Source organism: Balaenoptera musculus, chromosome X (genome assembly GCF_009873245.2).
Source record: "Balaenoptera musculus isolate JJ_BM4_2016_0621 chromosome X, mBalMus1.pri.v3, whole genome shotgun sequence".
Lineage (NCBI taxonomy): Eukaryota > Metazoa > Chordata > Mammalia > Artiodactyla > Balaenopteridae > Balaenoptera > Balaenoptera musculus.
The window spans coordinates 20,569,855-20,586,284 of NC_045806.1; the positions used below are offsets into that span (position 1 = coordinate 20,569,855).

Below are 16,430 nucleotides of genomic sequence, written 5' to 3' on the forward strand. Positions count from 1 at the left end.
TGGCAAAATAAACTGCTTAACAGTGAATCGTTATAGCGGTAGTTTTCATAATATGATCCAGAGATTGGAGAAAGGGGACCATACAATATATTGGCCAAGCCAGGACACTTTTGACAGTGAGAAAGAGCACTGTTAATAATTATGCTGTAAACCATGTCAACAGATGTAAACTGGGACTGTCCTGGACAAATTGGGATTGACTGGCCATGGACCACCTACCCCAGAATTACCTGAGATGCTGGTTAAATGCTGATTCCTGGGCTCTGCCTCAGCTCTTCTGATTCAGATCCTCTGGGGGGGAGGCCTAGGAATCTTGATTTTAACAAATGCCCCAGGGGAATTCTTTAAAAAATGTAAGTTGGAAACTGCTGCCATATGCAGAAGATAAAAAAACTTGACATTTTCAATTAAAGACCTATTGGTTCCATGGTCTCTTCTGAGGAGCTCGTGCAGCACTGACACCAGAACCCAGTGCCTCTGAAGACACTTGGCTGCACTTAGGTACTTCCTGACTAACTAAGAGATGGGGTCTTTGTGTTATTTGCCAATGTGTCATTCTTTTACTAAGTCTTCAATGATGAATGGGTGTCCTTTTTCAAATTTGGGAGCCGCACAACTGCCTGTCCTGTGTTCTCATCACTGAAAAACAAAACAACTAGAAAGTTTGAGGCAAGAACCTCGGGTTTGGATGATTCTTGGGGAGTGTTAATATCAGGAAATCAGCATGTTTGCCTTGGTTCCCCTACCAGCTCCCTGTTAACTGTGCTTTAGTATCTTCATCTATTAAACTAGGGAGTTGGACTGCATGATTCCAAGGTTCTTCCCAGGTCTGATGTTACAGGGCTCTCTTTAAAACCAAAAATGTGAAGCGATTACTAATCAGCTGCTTTCATGTTGTGCTGTATCTTGCCCAAAGAATACCAAACCACTGACTCTTGAAAGTGACAGTGGTTTTAGTTAGAATTCTTAAATCGTCCATCCAGCAGTCACTGTGCTAACACGTCATTCACATCTGGGGAAGAGCATTCTTGTAGCAGCCAGTCCTGCCCTGTTTGAAATTCAGGAAGTAAGTATGGTTTAGACTCACAAAGAGACCCTCGCTCAAGAGTCTGTGGTTCCATGCAGCTGCTGAAGAGCATTGCACTGTAGTGTCCGTTTTTACTTCCTTGTCCTCATTTCAGAATTCCTTCCAATGGCTTAACAATGCATGTTTACAAATGATTATCTGCTGATGCTTTCAGGTGTTCACTTCATAGTCACAGAGACGTACTCTTTGATCACATGCATAAGTTATAAAGCATCACATAGGAGGGGCTGCCTCTGGGAAGGACTGCTGCAGACCGCCGTCCACCACTAGAACTCTGTGATGACGGGCACGTTCTCTAGCTTTGCTGTCCAATGTGGCCACCACTAGCCACCTGTACGCTTAAAATGTGGCTAGTTCAACTGAGGAACTGAATTTTTAATTGGTATTCATTTAAATGCAAATAGCCACCTGTGGCTAGTGGCGACCATACTGGACAGTGCAGCTATGTACAGCCATTACACGCTGTTGCATTTTTTTAAATTAACATCGAGTACCCATTTTCACCAGTCATTGGGTTGGGTGCTTGACAGTACCCTTGTCATTTCTAAATGTTGGTCTTAAAATGAATCCTTTGTCCTCTGCCTACTGATGACACTTTCATCAACATAAGAGTCTCTCTTTGGATAAGAAAATAACAAGATGATACCTCGACCTTTTCCTGTCCTAGCTGCTTGGCACGTCACTTCTCATGTTTGCTACAAAAGGCATTGATTGTCACCCTCTTTGAATCCAGTTCTCTCAGAGGCTCACTTTGTTCTCTGAATTGAAGTATTGACTATAGCCTGGAGGGTCTCAACCTGGCCACATTGGAATCTCCAAGTCCTGGGGCCCATTTCAGATCCACTCCGTCAGATGGTGTCTGAGAAGTCTTTTTTAAAGAGTTCTCTAAGAGATTTTAACATGTGACAGGATTGAAAAACCACTGATCAAGTCCAAACCACAGACCAGCCTCTGAGAGTGGCTAAAATGCTGGCAGCAGCAAATCCTGTCTCCCTGGCATAGAGCAGGCCTAGGGTCATTGATGTTCTATTTAATAGGTAATTGGGAAATACTTAAGAGAGAAAAGGCCTTGTCGATTTGGATTTCGGACAACTGAGCAGCTTTGCTGTTTCCTTCTGTGCAAGAAACTCTAAGCTAATGCTACTCTTACTGTTTTCTGGCATTCTTGTCCAAACAGAATTTGCTAGTGCTCAAACAAAATAAACATGTTCATGATTTCAACAACAGTGATGGATGCAAAAGCGTTCAACAGTTCCTTAGTAATAGCTTAATATAATAGTGTCATTATTTCTAAAGTTAGAGATAATTATTGTCACCTTAGCACAATCACTGGAACGAGCTTCTTACATGAAAACTGCTCTCTTTCTAGGGCTTCGACTGGTAACAAAATAATAGTTTATGAAAGCAAATTCTGCCCCATTATTCTGGGAGAAGTCCGTCAGCCACCCTGCAATCGAAGAATCTAAGGTGAGACATCGAATGACCATCTCGTCCATAGAACAGCTCTGTTCAAATAGAGTTCATTCCAGGCCAGGGCCCACACCTGTTTGGTAAGGCCTTTAAGGAAAGAGTGTGCTGACGCCTTGTGACTTAGGTAACTCGCCCAGAGTCTTCCTATTCACAGGCCAGCTGAGGGGTGACGTCACCAGCCTCCCCCGTTCAGCATTCTCAACAAGTGGTTTCTCATAAATAGAAAATCTACTTTTACGAATCTATTTTTTTTCTATTTTCCCCCATTCTGAGTAGGAGTTAGCAATCTTTCTTAGCACTCTGGGAAATTTAGAGTACTCCACCCCAAAGAGATTAGAAAAAAAAAAAAAGGGAAATTAGTAAGTCAAATCATTGTCAAATTCTATTTGGCACAGTCCGAAACATGGACTGTTCATCAAGAGCTCAGTAAAGCCAGAGGCTGGGCCAGTCAGAGGTCAGAATTGAGAGTCAAGTTACTGAACTGAAACTGGGGTGGGGGGAGGGATTGTGTCCTCTTTCGTCTTTATATCTCCAGCACCTACGAGCTCATGTAAATGTTTACTGAATGCTTCAGACAGGAATGTATGTGAGACCTTAAGTTAAAATGCAGATCAAAGGCAACCATGGAAAAATAAGTTACTCTAGAAAGGAGCATGGCATACCCTGATACTGGATGGCTGGAAGTGAGTCCCAGCTTAAACTGGCTGTGGTCAACCTCCAATGACCAGAAAAACAAAACCAAAAACAAACCAGGGGGAGCATAGGTAGGAAACAGATTCTGCCTGATAGCCAGAAACTGTATTCCTTGGCTTATTTCAGCAAGAATGTGTCCAGTGATCAAAGATTTTGGTTAGCTACCCTTTCACTTCTTGTCTTCTTGGTGTAGCCAAATATGAATTGGAGGATATGTACAGAGAACAGGGAGGGAAGCTCTTAAACTTCCTTCTCTACCAGCCACGGCTCCATGTTCATGAGTTGAGGACCCAACCCTTCCTTTCCTCATGGACCAATTAGCCTGTTCATTTGGGTCCAACATCTCCCATTATACCTATTTCATGCTTCTCTTGTAGATGTCAAGACTCAAGAGAAACATTTAAGGGGTCCATCACAAGTAGATGTAGGAATGTTAAAAAGAGGAACACGAATCTCTCTGCATGAGGGTTACTGCTCCTCAACTCTGTTAGGATCTGGAAAAAGGTTCAAGGGTTTATGACCATTGTCTTCAGTCATAGAATTATGGCCCCCCAAAGATGTTCACGTCCCAATCCTTAGAACCTGGGAATGTGTTTTATTACACGGCAAGAAGGAATTAAAGTTGCTGATGACCATAAAATAGGGAGGGTGTCCTGGATTATCCTAGTGGGCCCATTGTAATCATAAGGGCCCTCATACATAGAGGAGAGAGGCAGAAGGAGTGTCACAGTGATGTGATGTGAGAAAGATTGGACTGGCCATTGCTGGCTTTGAAGATGGAAGGGGGCCACGAGCTAAGGAATGCAGGCTAGAAAATGCAAGAAAGTGGATTCTCCCCTAGAGCCTCCAGACAGGAATGCAGCCCTGCCAACACCTTAATTTTAGTCCAGTAAGACCCATTTTGGGCTTCTGACCTCCAGAACTGTAAAATAACACACCTGTGTTGTTTTAAGCCACTGAATTTATTACAGCAATAGGAAACTAACACACATACCTCTTCAACTACTTTATTGTTAATCCCTGGGTACCAGATATGGGAAAAAATGGAAAAAGAATCAATGACTCTGTGTCAATGTCAGTTTGTATGGTGAGACCAGTAAATGGCATCTTGCCAACATCCGTCCAGTGGAACGTGATTATCAGACAAGAAAGTCCGGTTATCGCCTCAAGCTATGTAATGAGTCATGTCCTGCCACATGCGTGGCAGAAGATGACAGGTTTTCTTTGAACTTGGAAATTTTAGAGCGACAAGTTCATTTGCAAGTATAAGAAGTTGAAAAGGTCCCTGTGGAAGAGGTAAAGTGTCCCAGCTCTTTCAGGTATGGATTCATTAATTCTTTTAAAATGGAAGATTATGTATCAAATATTTTAGTTATGTCTAATCCCTCCATCAGAACTCAGCTTTTATGAATAGAGTACAGTAACCTTGCAGATTAATTCTTTTCCCTGCCCCCCAAGAGAGATAACAAAGGTAAGGAGAATAAAAATTGCTTACAGGAGACAAGTCAACCCTACTCTGAACATTTCTCTTCACGTTTCCCACATGTGGTCAACTGCAGCTGACATTCAACCAATGTGGTGGTGTTTTTCTAGAATATTAGTTATGGCAGTACAGGGCCTAAGGTAAAGATCAATTAGCACCTGTGGATGTTTATGCTCTTAATGATATTTCAGATTTTACTGGTTCTTTATTTTAAGGATTTTACTTGATGGTTTCGTGAAGCGTTTGATCACTGGGTATACACTTGGTGCTAATGAACTGTCCCTCTTTGTCTGAAAAGCATCTCTGTAGGAGTCTTTTTATCTAATAGCCTCTGCTGAATACCTGGAGAAGTTGCTTAAACATTCAACTCCAATAAGCTGTGAGGACTTCAATACAAGAGGACTGTGTGTGTGTGTGTGTGTGTGTGTGTGTGTGTGTGTAAACATTTTTGATAGCGTACCTTTTAATCCTAGGGGTTTGTTAACAAAGGCTCATTCTCTTTGGGGCAAATATCAGAGTTCTTAAACATGAGTTTTGTTATGCCTTAGAACTGATTTTCCCTTGAGAACATTTCTGAGGTATCATGGAAAGTGAAGAGGAAACCTGTAACTGACTCTAAATACAGCCTGTCGAGAATGTGTTTGATCTGTATGGCAAAAGCCAAGTAATGTGGTCTGTGAACGATAGGTATTCTATTTTTAAATGAATTCCCTTGCTGCCTGCAGGCCTGGTTCTATTTCTTCTAGAATCTAGGCTAATGTTAGAACTGTTGTCATTTCAAAGAGCTAAACCCCTCCAGATGGAGTTAATAGACGCTCCTAAATTCGGCTAGTGGAGGGCATGAGCACAATTCTCAGAACATCAATCTGCCTTAATTGTTGACATTTGGAATCCTGATTGAGAGCCTCCACCCCCATCTGTCTGCTTCCAGCTGACCAAAGGAGCTTTTCCCCCAGGTTGGAGAAGTGGTGGAAATGGCCACGCCCCAATGTTTAAGTCCAGGTGAAAAGCATGCCGCCAGGCAGCTAGATAAGAAGGGTGGGCGGAACCCGAGAGCCTGAGGAGGCTGCGGGCATGGGTGCGGCACTGACGCCGTCGCCGTCGGTTGTGGAGGCCGCAGGTCAGGTCTCCAGCTTCCCAGTGAAGGGTAAGCACTTCCTCAGGTGGCTCAGTGACGGCGTCATAGCTGGAGAAGCTTAGGGACGACGCAGGCTGCCTCCTAAATTCAGAGACTTTTACGGTCAAAGGAGGCCTCAGAAACAATTTCCTTCCACCCCTTCATTTTACAAAAGCAGACGCTGAGGTCTGAGAAGTGAAGTGGTTTGGCCGAGGTCAGAAAGCAAGTTGGCGGTGGAGCGTACAACTCAGGGTCCTGGCCGGGTTCCCTCCGTGACCTCCCCTCCAGGTGAGTGCTCCTAAGCAGCCTTTTTTTTTTTTTTTAATTGAAGTATAGTTGATTTACAATGTTGTGCTAATTTCTGCTGTACAGCAGCGTGACTCGGTTATACACACATATACTTTCTTTTTTGTATTCTTTTCCATTATGGTTTATCCCAGGAGATTGGATATAGTTCCCTGTGCTATACAGTAGGACCTTGTTGTTGAATCCATCTACTAACCCCAAACTCCCCCTCCGTCCCTCCCTCACCCCTCCCGCCCCCTTGGCAACCACAAGTCTGTTCTCTATGTCCATGAGTCTGTTTGTTTAGTAGATAGGTTCATTTGTGTCATAGTTTAGATTCCACATATCAGTGATATCATATGGTATTTGTTTTTCTGACTGACTTCGTGTGATAATCTCTAGTTGCATCCATGTTGCTGCAAATGGCATTATTTCACTTTTTTTAATGGCTGAGTAGTATTCCTTTGTATATATGTACCACATCTTCTTTATCCACTCCTCTGCTGATGGACCTTTAGATCGTTTCCATGTCAGGCGTGAGCCGGCTGGCAACTCCAGGCTTGGCCCCGTGCTGCACGGCACGCAGACCCATCATTCTGAAGGGCTGGGGCCCAGCTGGGCGGAGGCAGGACAGCGGCCACACCTGCACTCTTCCATATTGCGCCGGAGCTCATGAGTAGGAATGCACAGCACCACGCTTTTAAGAAACACAGTAGGCAAAAGTGCAATTCTGCATCCCTTTATTTATAAACAAGTTGGCAATGCCGTGTCCCGTTGGGGAGCAGGAGTGGGTCTGGAGCGGGGAGGGGGATGTGCAGGGGTAGGAGGGGGTGGGGAGAGGTGGGGCTGATTCCGGAAGTTTGCGTTATTCAGCACCAGAGCAAATGCTTGGGCATAAGGTCGGGCTTTAACCCAGACGAGTCGTCGTCTTCTTGTCTCACGTGTACAGCATAGTCTTAAGTATGTATGATCTTCTTATGGCTTTGTCCCGGGACACGTTGCAGGGACACAACAAAAAACTCAAGTCTAGAGAGAAAGTAGAAGTTGCAAACGCCTCATGAGCTCATTCTGTTTTTTTAAAAAAAGAAAAATCTGATGGCCAAGACTAGTGCTGAACGGATGCCTGAGGAACAGGAATATCTCTGCTCCCTTCAGGCTCATCTGAGTCAGCTGAGTGTAGGTCGCCTTCTTGAAGTCTCTCCCTGGGGTATGCCTGGGTGCTAAGTCCTGAAGATGGAGAGAACGAATCCATGCTCTTCCGTCCCTCCCTCCAAGGATGGACTCTCAGTAACTCCAGCCTAAGGCATGGAGCAAGCTGGCCATCCCGCAGCTGTGTCTCTTCCCCGCAGAGCAGGTCAGAAGGCAGACTTAGGTCTTGGGATCACTCCTCTTGAGGCTGGTTTCCTTTGCCTTTGTAAAGTCCTGGCCCACGGGAGTTGGCTTGCCAGAGACAGGCCATTCAATGTGACTATGACATTACAGTTGCCCCATGTTTTTAGCTGGTGAACATTTGATTTCAGGGTCCCCAGGAGGAAGATGTGGCAGCTAATGGAGAAGGGCTGAAATGGGGAAGCTGGACGGGGTGGGGGGACGGGAACCCACATCCTGCACAGGTACCCACTAACCTTGGGTGGCTGTGAAAGAAAGCCTGCCTCCTTTACCTGTTAGGGAGTGACTGACACTTCTAAGGGAGTGGAAAGGAACTATGCTCCCCTTCCCGCCCATCTTCATGTAACCTGCCTCCCTCCATGACCTAAATTGCTCTTCTCCAGCCCTCAGTCCGAAGCTTCCTTCCCTGTCTAGGGCAAAAGAACCTTTCCTTGCTTTTTGTCATTCCTGCTTACCTCTCCAAGCTTGTGTCACACTTTGTATGTCTCTCATTCCAGCCTTAACGCACTCTTGGCCATTACTGTTGACTGGCCGGCCCAAACAAAGAGCCAGCCCATCTCCTCCCAAGCAGGGGAGGAGGGGCAGGGATAAACTGGTGGCCAGGAAGCATCAAAAGTTGGGTTGCAGGATCTCCTCATTCGTTCTCTGTAATCTCGTAGCCTTAGGGTGGGGAGGTATTGTTACAGGTCAGGAGGGGGACAGGGGGTGAGACTTAGAACCCACTTGTGGGTTGTTGCGGCCCATCCCTGGGATATCCCAGGCATTGGTCATTTCCCATAATTGGCAGCTAGGATGGCACTGAATCTGATGAGTCATGTAAGCGGCACCTGTCAGTGTGGTGTGTGAGGCCTGAAAACTTAGAATCTGCCCGATACATCAATTCCAAGCTATTTGCTCCAGAGCAGGAATCAGGTAAAAGTGGATTTATCTGCTCTGGGCCGTGGCAAAAGCCCATAAAAGGCATTCCCAAGAGAGTTTCCCCTACAAAGGGAGGCCCTGAAATGGTTTGAGCACACAGATTTTCTTTAACCTTCTTGCCTTTCTCCAGGCCCCTCTTTCTCCTTTTCTCTTCCCTTGTTCTCACTGCCTTGCCTTGCCCAGCGGGCCTCCTCACCCTGTCACCGCTCAGGAGATGGTGGGCGTACATGCCCAGTGTGCCCTGGGTACATGACGGGAGAGAGACCAAACGGGCCCAGTGGAGGAACGGGGCCTTTGCCCCTCTCAGCAGAGCAGTGCTCTGGGCCTTGACGGCAACAAGTTTTCTTTGCACGCGCCATGTTCCCACCAGCTCTCTGTCCCGTGAGTGTTCGACACAGTTCTGGAGGAAGTGCCCAGAACAAGGGGGTTCCCAGCCAGCTTAGCCTCATGGTTTTGCTTCCCAACAAACACCACTTATCTCCAGGTGGGTAGGGAGGTAGTTCAACCCCAACACGAGGGGGAAAGACATGCCACCTTCCTTCACTGGTTGCCCCACTTGTCACCCAGAAGGCTATTTCCCAGGGTCTCTGAAAGGGAGAGTTTCTGTCACAAGAGATGCCGGGCTCTGTCCACAAGTTGCTGTGTTGGGCCTCTGGCTTTACTGGGACAGCCAGGCAATGCCTCTTCTACCCAAGAGTGTGGTTCTACATCTTGCCTCTACCTGCTCATTTCTACCTGTGCTTAGGGAACAGTAACTTCAGACAACTCAGCGGGCATGCTTAGCGCCTTCATCCCATTTGAAACCTAGGGCCGGGGAGGTGGGTGATTACAGGACTACCTGGAACGTCCAGATGCTGAGGTTCCCACCTTGCTCTGCGAAACTATTCAGAGCCTTCCTCTACCCAAAAAGATGATGGGAGGCTGTGAGCACAACATGCTGATTTCGTGGCTGGGACATTTCTACAGGAATGCAGGATGAGCTTTTGACAAAGTGCCCAAGTCACAAGGGAACCAGGTAGTTCTTAAGACCAAGGGTTTCAGCAGGGTATTAGGGTGAGAGCAGGAGAGGGGGATAATGTAAAATGCCACCACCATAGATTCATATTGCATATGGTACACACCCTGGATGGCGTATTGGGAGCATACATAGAACAGATACGTGCAGGTAGCACCCCCTATTGGTATACTATGTGGTTTGGTACATCAAACCGTTACTTGAGGTCTATGAAACTGTTAACTGGTCAGAAATGGGAAAAGCCATTCCATAATAGCATCCTTGAAGGAGAAGCTTCAGGAAACATCTACCATCTGCTAAACTTGGAGCCAAAGCAAAGCGGCTCCTTTATATACATATACATATATATATATATGTATGTATATATATGATGTTCTGTTTTGTTGCATTTCCCACAGATTAAGGTAGTTTCTGGAAAACGATGAAGTCAAACCAATGATGAAAGAGTACAACCAGGAGACATTACACCTTAGGTGGCGTTCTCCTTGACAAAACTGTCCTTGGAATAAGAAGTTGAGGTTCACACTAGGTGACCTTTGATATATGTAGCCTAAAGCAAGGCTTGGTCTAGACGCCACGTTCCTGGAACTGGAAAGAATTGATGCAACTGTGTTGCAACATCAGGTCTTGTGGCTAAACTGAGAAGGTTGGCATTTGTAGCTTGACTATTTCAGAAGCACTTTGCCACCTCTACTGGAAACATTATTCTGGCAGAGCTTGGGTGGTAGGAGGCAACGTGCAGGGCCCTTAGGAGCTGGAAGTAGTAGATTGAGGGAACAGCCGCTTCCACAGGTGGTATAGTTGGTGGGGGTCAGTGTAAGGAGCAAAGCAGAAGGCACCCCACTCAGTACAAGTCTCCCAGGGGTGCTCTGCACCTTTCCTTAGCAAGGTTAAAGGAGAGTGGTTCTAGATGATGCTAAGGCAGTTTGTATAGGTTGTCCGGCGGGAAACCTCCATGCAGAGCCCAAGTCTTAGGCTGAGTGGAGACTGAGGGAGAGCTGGTCTCAAGGCCTTCCCGTAGCAGAGCTCAGGGTCTCCTGGCTGAGCTGCAGCTCCTGCGACTGTTTCCCTTCCCACACCACTCAGGCGTCCCCCGTGCCCCGCCCTCCCCCCAGCCTGTGTGGCGTGGCCCTTGTTGTCTGCCGGCAGCCTTTACTTCTCATCCTCATCCCCCTCGCTCATGCTGCTGATGGAGGCTGAGGCTGCTTTGGGTGAGGAGGGGGGTGAGCTTTTATTCGGGAGCCACGGGAAGGTGGGCGACGGCGAGCGTGAAGGGGACCGGCTCCTGGTGGGGCTGCTCACAGGGCTCTGCTTCGGGGACAAGGCCTGCAGCATCCGGCTACTCCTCTCCTGGAACATCTGCTTCTAGAGAGAGAAGGGAGAGAAGGCGTCTGTTAAAGGAGCCTTCTGAGGCGGTAGGGAGACAGACAAGGCAGGAAGGACAGCCGCTGCTCTAATACCTGCACGCACAAACGCAGGCTCGCATGCCAGCCCATGTTCCCCAGACTGTCTCTGGGGAGGGGCTGAGTGAGATTCTGGGGCAGGAAGATGCTGCCGCATCAGATTATCCTCCCGGCTGGTTCTTGGGACTCATCCTTTCTTACCGCCTTTTCCTCCATCTCCAAATCGAACTGCTGCCTATGCTGTGCCAGGCAAATGGCAATGTCCTCGGTACTTCGAAGTGCAGCAGGAAATAAAACAAAACTCCCTATCCTCATGGATATGAGGGAGGAATCACACAATAAACAAACAAAATATGAGGTGTGTCAGATGGAACTATGGTCTGAGGGAAAACTAAAACGAGAGAGGTTAGCAGATGGGGGTGTGGGCCGGGGAGACAGGTGGGCTGCAAAGGTCAGTAGGGCGCTCAGGGAAGGCCTCGCTGAGAAGATGCTGTCTGAGCAGAGACCTGAAAGAGGTGAGGAGGGGACCACGTGAATGGCAATCGGGGGAAGCACGTTGCAGACAGAACTCCGAGAAGGGAGCACGCAGTGCACGTCCCAGGACAAGCAAGGAGACCGTGGGGGCTGGAGTGGAGTTACCTGGGTGAGGAGGGGCATGGGGGGAAGAAAAGGATAAAGTTGGTGGTCATATCCAAGCTGGGGCTTCAGTGACATGCGGGAAGAGGGGGTGGAGATGGGTGGTGAGCCCGTGGGGCTGGATGAGGACTGGCTTTCCAAACAGACGGTGCTAAGTAGACAGGGCTAAGCATAACTGCTTGGCCTGACTGGACCCCAAGTGCCTATAGGGTGACAGTAGTTGAGGCTGGAGCACCAGGAGGAGGATGGATTTCTCCTGAAGAGCCCCTGGAAGATTTTAATCAAGAGAGGGGTGGGCTTCCCTGGTGGCGCAGTGGTTGAGAATCTGCCTGCCAATGCAGGGGACACGGGTTCGAGCCCTGGTCTGGGAAGATCCCACATGCCGCGGAGCAACTAGGCCCATGAGCCACAGTTACTGAGCCTGCGCGTCTGGAGCCTGTGCTCCGCAACGAGAGAGGCCGTGATAGTGAGAGGCCCGCGCACCGCGATGAAGAGTGGCCCCCGCTTGCCGCAACTAGAGAAAGCCCTCACAGAAACGAAGACCCAACACAGTCAAAAATAAATAAATAAATAAATTTAAAAAAAAAAAAAAAAGAGAGGGGTATGGTAAGATTGCTGATGTAGAAATACCTTTGGGTATGAGCATAAAAGCAAAAAAAGAAACCATTAAAAAAAAGATTGATGTTTGGCTATATAAAAGATTTAAAACTTCTGTACCTCAAAAAGAAAAAAAACACTATGAAATAAGGTACAAGGCAAATGAAAAAAAGGGGGAAATTTTTGCAACATTTAAATACAAATTAAGCATTTTAGTATATAAACAGAGCTTAGAAACCAAAAAGAAGATAACGAGCATTTGGCACATACAGGTAACTCACAAAAGACTTATAAATGAACTCTAAAAAATGTTTGGCATCACTAATAAACTAACGCAAAATGATTGATGTGAGATACCTTTTTTAATATATCAGATTGCTAAAGATATTTTTCATCTTCCCAACCTTTTAAAAGTTTTTCCAGTTTTGAGATAGAATTGACATACAATTCAATTGTGTGAACAATTGAACTTCTCTTTCTGGTTCTTCTCAAACTATATACGTTTAAGGTGTACAGCATAACGATTTCACTTAAATCGTGAAATGATTACTACAATAAGGTTAGTTAACATCCATCATCTCATATGGATACAAATTTTTTTTTCCTTGTGATGAGAACGCTTAGGATGTACTCTCAAAACCTGCATATATACCATACAGCAATGTTAACTATGGTGATCATGTTGTACATTACATCCCTAGTACTTACTTATAACTGGAAATTTGTACCTTTTGACCCCCTTCATGCAATTTCCCCTCCCCATACTCCCTACCTCTGGTAAACACAATCTGTCAGTGAAATCATACAGTATTTGTCTTTCTCTGACTTCTTTCACTTGGCATAATGCCCTCAAGGACCATCCGTGTTATCACAAATGGCGGGATTTCCTCCTTTTATATGGATGAGTAATAAAACATTGTGTGTGTGTGTGTGTGTGTGTGTGTGTGTATAAACCACAACTTTATCCATTCATCCATCGACAGACACTTAGGTTGTTTCCATGTCTTCACTATTACAAATAATGCTGCTATGAACACGGGGGTGCAGTTATCTCTTCAACACAGTGTTTTCATTTCCTTCAGATATAATAGTTGACCCTTGAACAATGGGGGGGTTATGGATGCTGACCCTCTGTGCTGTCGAAAAATCGGTGTAAAACATTGGAGTTGGCCCTCTGCATTCACAGTTCTACATCTGTGGATTCAACCAACTGTAGATCATGTAGTACCTTAGTATTTAATACTGAAAAAAATCCAAGTATAAGTGGACCCATGCAGTTCAAACCTGTTCAAGGGTCAACTGTATTCCCACAAGTGGAAATTCTGCATCATATTTTGAATTTTTTGAGGAACCTTCATAATGTTTCCATATTGGTTGTACCAGTTGACAATCCCACCCACAGTGCACAAGCATTCCCTTTTCTCTACATACTTGCCAGCATTTGTAATCTCTTGTCTTTTTATTGCTCACACTCTAACAGGTGTGAGATGATATCTCATTGTGGTTTCGATCTGCATTTCCCTGTTGATTTAGTGGTGTTGAACATCTTTTCATGTACTTGTTAACCATTGGTATATCTTCTTTGGAAAAATGTCTATACAGGTCCTTTGCCCATTTTTAAATTGGATTACTTGGTTTTTTGCTATTCAACTTTATGAGATCTTTATATATTTTGGATGTTAATTCCTTATCATACATGGTTTGTAAATATTTTTTCCTTTTCCGTAGGCTGTCTTTTAATTTTGTAGGTGGTTTCTTTTGCCATGCAAAATTTTTCAGTTTGATGTAGTCTCATTTATTTTGTTGCTTGTGCCTTAGGTGTCATATCCAAAAAACCATTGCCAAGACCCATGTCAAGGAGTTTTGCTCTGATGTTTTCTACTGGGAATTTTATGGATTGTGATCTCACACTGAAATCTTTAATCTATTTCAAGTTAATTTTCATGGGTGGTGTAAGATGGGGTCTACTTTCATTCTTTTACATGTAAATGTCCAATTTTCTAGCACCATTTATTGAAGATACTGTCTTTTCTCTATTGAGTATTTTTGGCTCCCTTGCATGGGTTTACTCCTGGGCTCTCAATTCTGTTTTGTTCGTCTGTGTCTGTTATTATGCCACTGTCATACTGTCTTGATTACTACAGCTTTATAGTATAGCTTGAAAGCAAGAAGTGTAATGCCTCCCACTTTGTTCTTCTTTCTCAAGATTGTTTTGGCTGTCCAGGCGGGGTCTTTTGTGGTTCCATATAAATTTTAGGACTTTTTTTCTATTTCTGAAAAAAAAGTGCCATTAGAATCTTGATAGGAATTACATTGAATCTATAGATGGCTTTGGGTAGTATGGACATTTTAACAATTCTCTCAATCCATGAGCATGGGATATCTTTCCAGTTATTGGTGTCTTCTTGGATTTCCTTCTTCAATGTCTTGTAGCTTTCAGTGCAGAGATCTTTCACCTCCCTGGTTAAATTAAGTATTCTATTCTTTTTGATGCTACTGTAAATGGGATAATTTAAGTCTCTTTTTCATATAATTCATTATCAGTGTACAGAAATGCTACCGATTTTTGTATGTTAATTTTGTATCGTGCAACTTTACTGAATTGATTAGATCTAGCAGTTTACTGATGGAGTCTCTAGAATTTTCTATGTATAAAATCATGTCATATGCAAATAGAGACTATTTTACTTCTTCCTTTCCAATCCTAATGCCTTTTATATCTTTTTCTTGCCTGATTGCTCTGGCTAGGACTTTGAGTACTATGTTGAATAGGAGTGGTGAGAGCGGGCAGCCTTGCCTTGTTCCTGATTTTAGAGGACAGGTTTTTAACCTTTCACAATTGAGTATGATGTTAGCTGTGGGATTGTCATATATGGCCTTTAGTATGTTGTGGTATGTTCCTTCTATACCTAGTTTGTAGTTTTAAACAACTCATAAATAGTTGTTAAATTTTGTCAAAGGCTTTTTCTACATCTATAGGGATGATCATATGATTTTTTCCCTTTCATTCTATTAATTGATGCATCACATTGATGGATTTGTGTCTGAACTATCCTTGCATCTCAGGGATAAATCCCACTTGGGATCTTTTGCCATGGCGAAAGATCTTTTTAATGTGCTGCTGAATTCAGTTTGCTAGTATTTTACTGAGAATTTTTGCATCTATATTCATAAGAGATATTGGCCTACGGTTTTCTTTTCTGAGAGTGTCCTTTTCTGGCTTTGGTATGAGGGTAATGCTGACCTTGTAAAACGAGTTTGGGAGTTTCCCACCTCCTCAATATTTTGGGAAGAGTTTGAGAAGGATTGGCATTAATACTTCTTTAAATGCTTGCTAAAATTCACCAGTGAAGCCATCTGGTCCTGGGCTTTTCTTCATTGGGAGATTTTTGATTAATGATTTAATGTCCTTAATACTAATTGGTCTGTTCAGATTTTCTCTTTCTTCCTGAGTCAGTCTTTTTAGGTTGTATGTTTCTAAAAATGTGTCCATTTATTCTAGGTTGTCCAGTTTGTTGGTGTATAAATTGTTCATAGTAGCCTCTTATAATCCTTTGTATTTCTGTGGTATCAGTGGTAATGTCTTCCTTTTCATTTATAATTTTGTTGATTTGAGTCCTCTCTGTTTCTTGGTGAGTCTAGCTAAAGGTCTGACAACCTTGTTTATCTTTTCCAAGGACTGACTCTTAGTTTTGTTAAAGTGTTGTTAATCTTTTCTATTGTCTTCCTATTCTCCATCTCATTTGTTTCTGCTCTAATCTTTATTTCCTTCCTTCTGCTAACTTTGGGCTCAGTTTGTTCTGCTCTTTCTGGTTCCTTAAGGTATAGAGTTATGTTATTTGAGACTTTTATTTCTTAATGTAGGCATTTATTGCTATGAACTTCCCTCTTAGAATTGCTTTTGGTGCATGCCATAAGTTTTGGTATGTAGTATTTCCATTTTTCATCTGTCTCAAGATACATTATTTCCCCTTTCATTTCTTCTTTGATGGGTCAGGAGAGTATTATTTAATTTCCATGTATTTGTGAATTTTCTAGTCTTCTTCCTGTTACTGATTTCTAATTTCATACCATTGTGGTCAGAGAAGATACTTGGTATGATTTCAATATTCTTAAATTTGCTTAAACTTGTTTTGTGGCCTAACATATGTTCTATTCTAAAAAATGTTCCACATGCACTTAGGAGTGTATATTCGGCTGTTATTGGATAGAATATCCTGTATATGTCTCTTAGGTTCAGTTGATCTACAGCACTGTTCATATCCACTGTTTCCTTATTGATTCCCTGTGTGGATGATCTATCCATTGTTGAGAGTGGGGTGTTAAAGTCCCCAACT

The 16,430-nt window shown here is 44.1% G+C and overlaps 1 protein-coding gene across 4 annotated transcripts in view; it reads right to left on the reverse strand.

Moving 5' to 3' along the window:
* Nucleotides 1-6,954: 6,954 nt before the first annotated feature.
* PCYT1B (phosphate cytidylyltransferase 1, choline, beta) overlaps nucleotides 6,955-16,430 on the reverse strand; it is a 167,564-nt gene continuing 158,088 nt past the window's right edge. For 3 of the 4 annotated variants that reach the window (XM_036841037.1, XM_036841039.1, XM_036841038.1), the window contains one exon: nucleotides 10,578-10,822. In XM_036841037.1, coding sequence (XP_036696932.1) covers nucleotides 10,610-10,822 — 213 coding nt within the window. In that variant the 3' untranslated portion in view covers nucleotides 10,578-10,609. Of the gene's footprint in view, nucleotides 10,823-16,430 lie in introns of all 4 variants that reach the window. The other variant, XM_036841036.1, reaches the window with a different exon arrangement.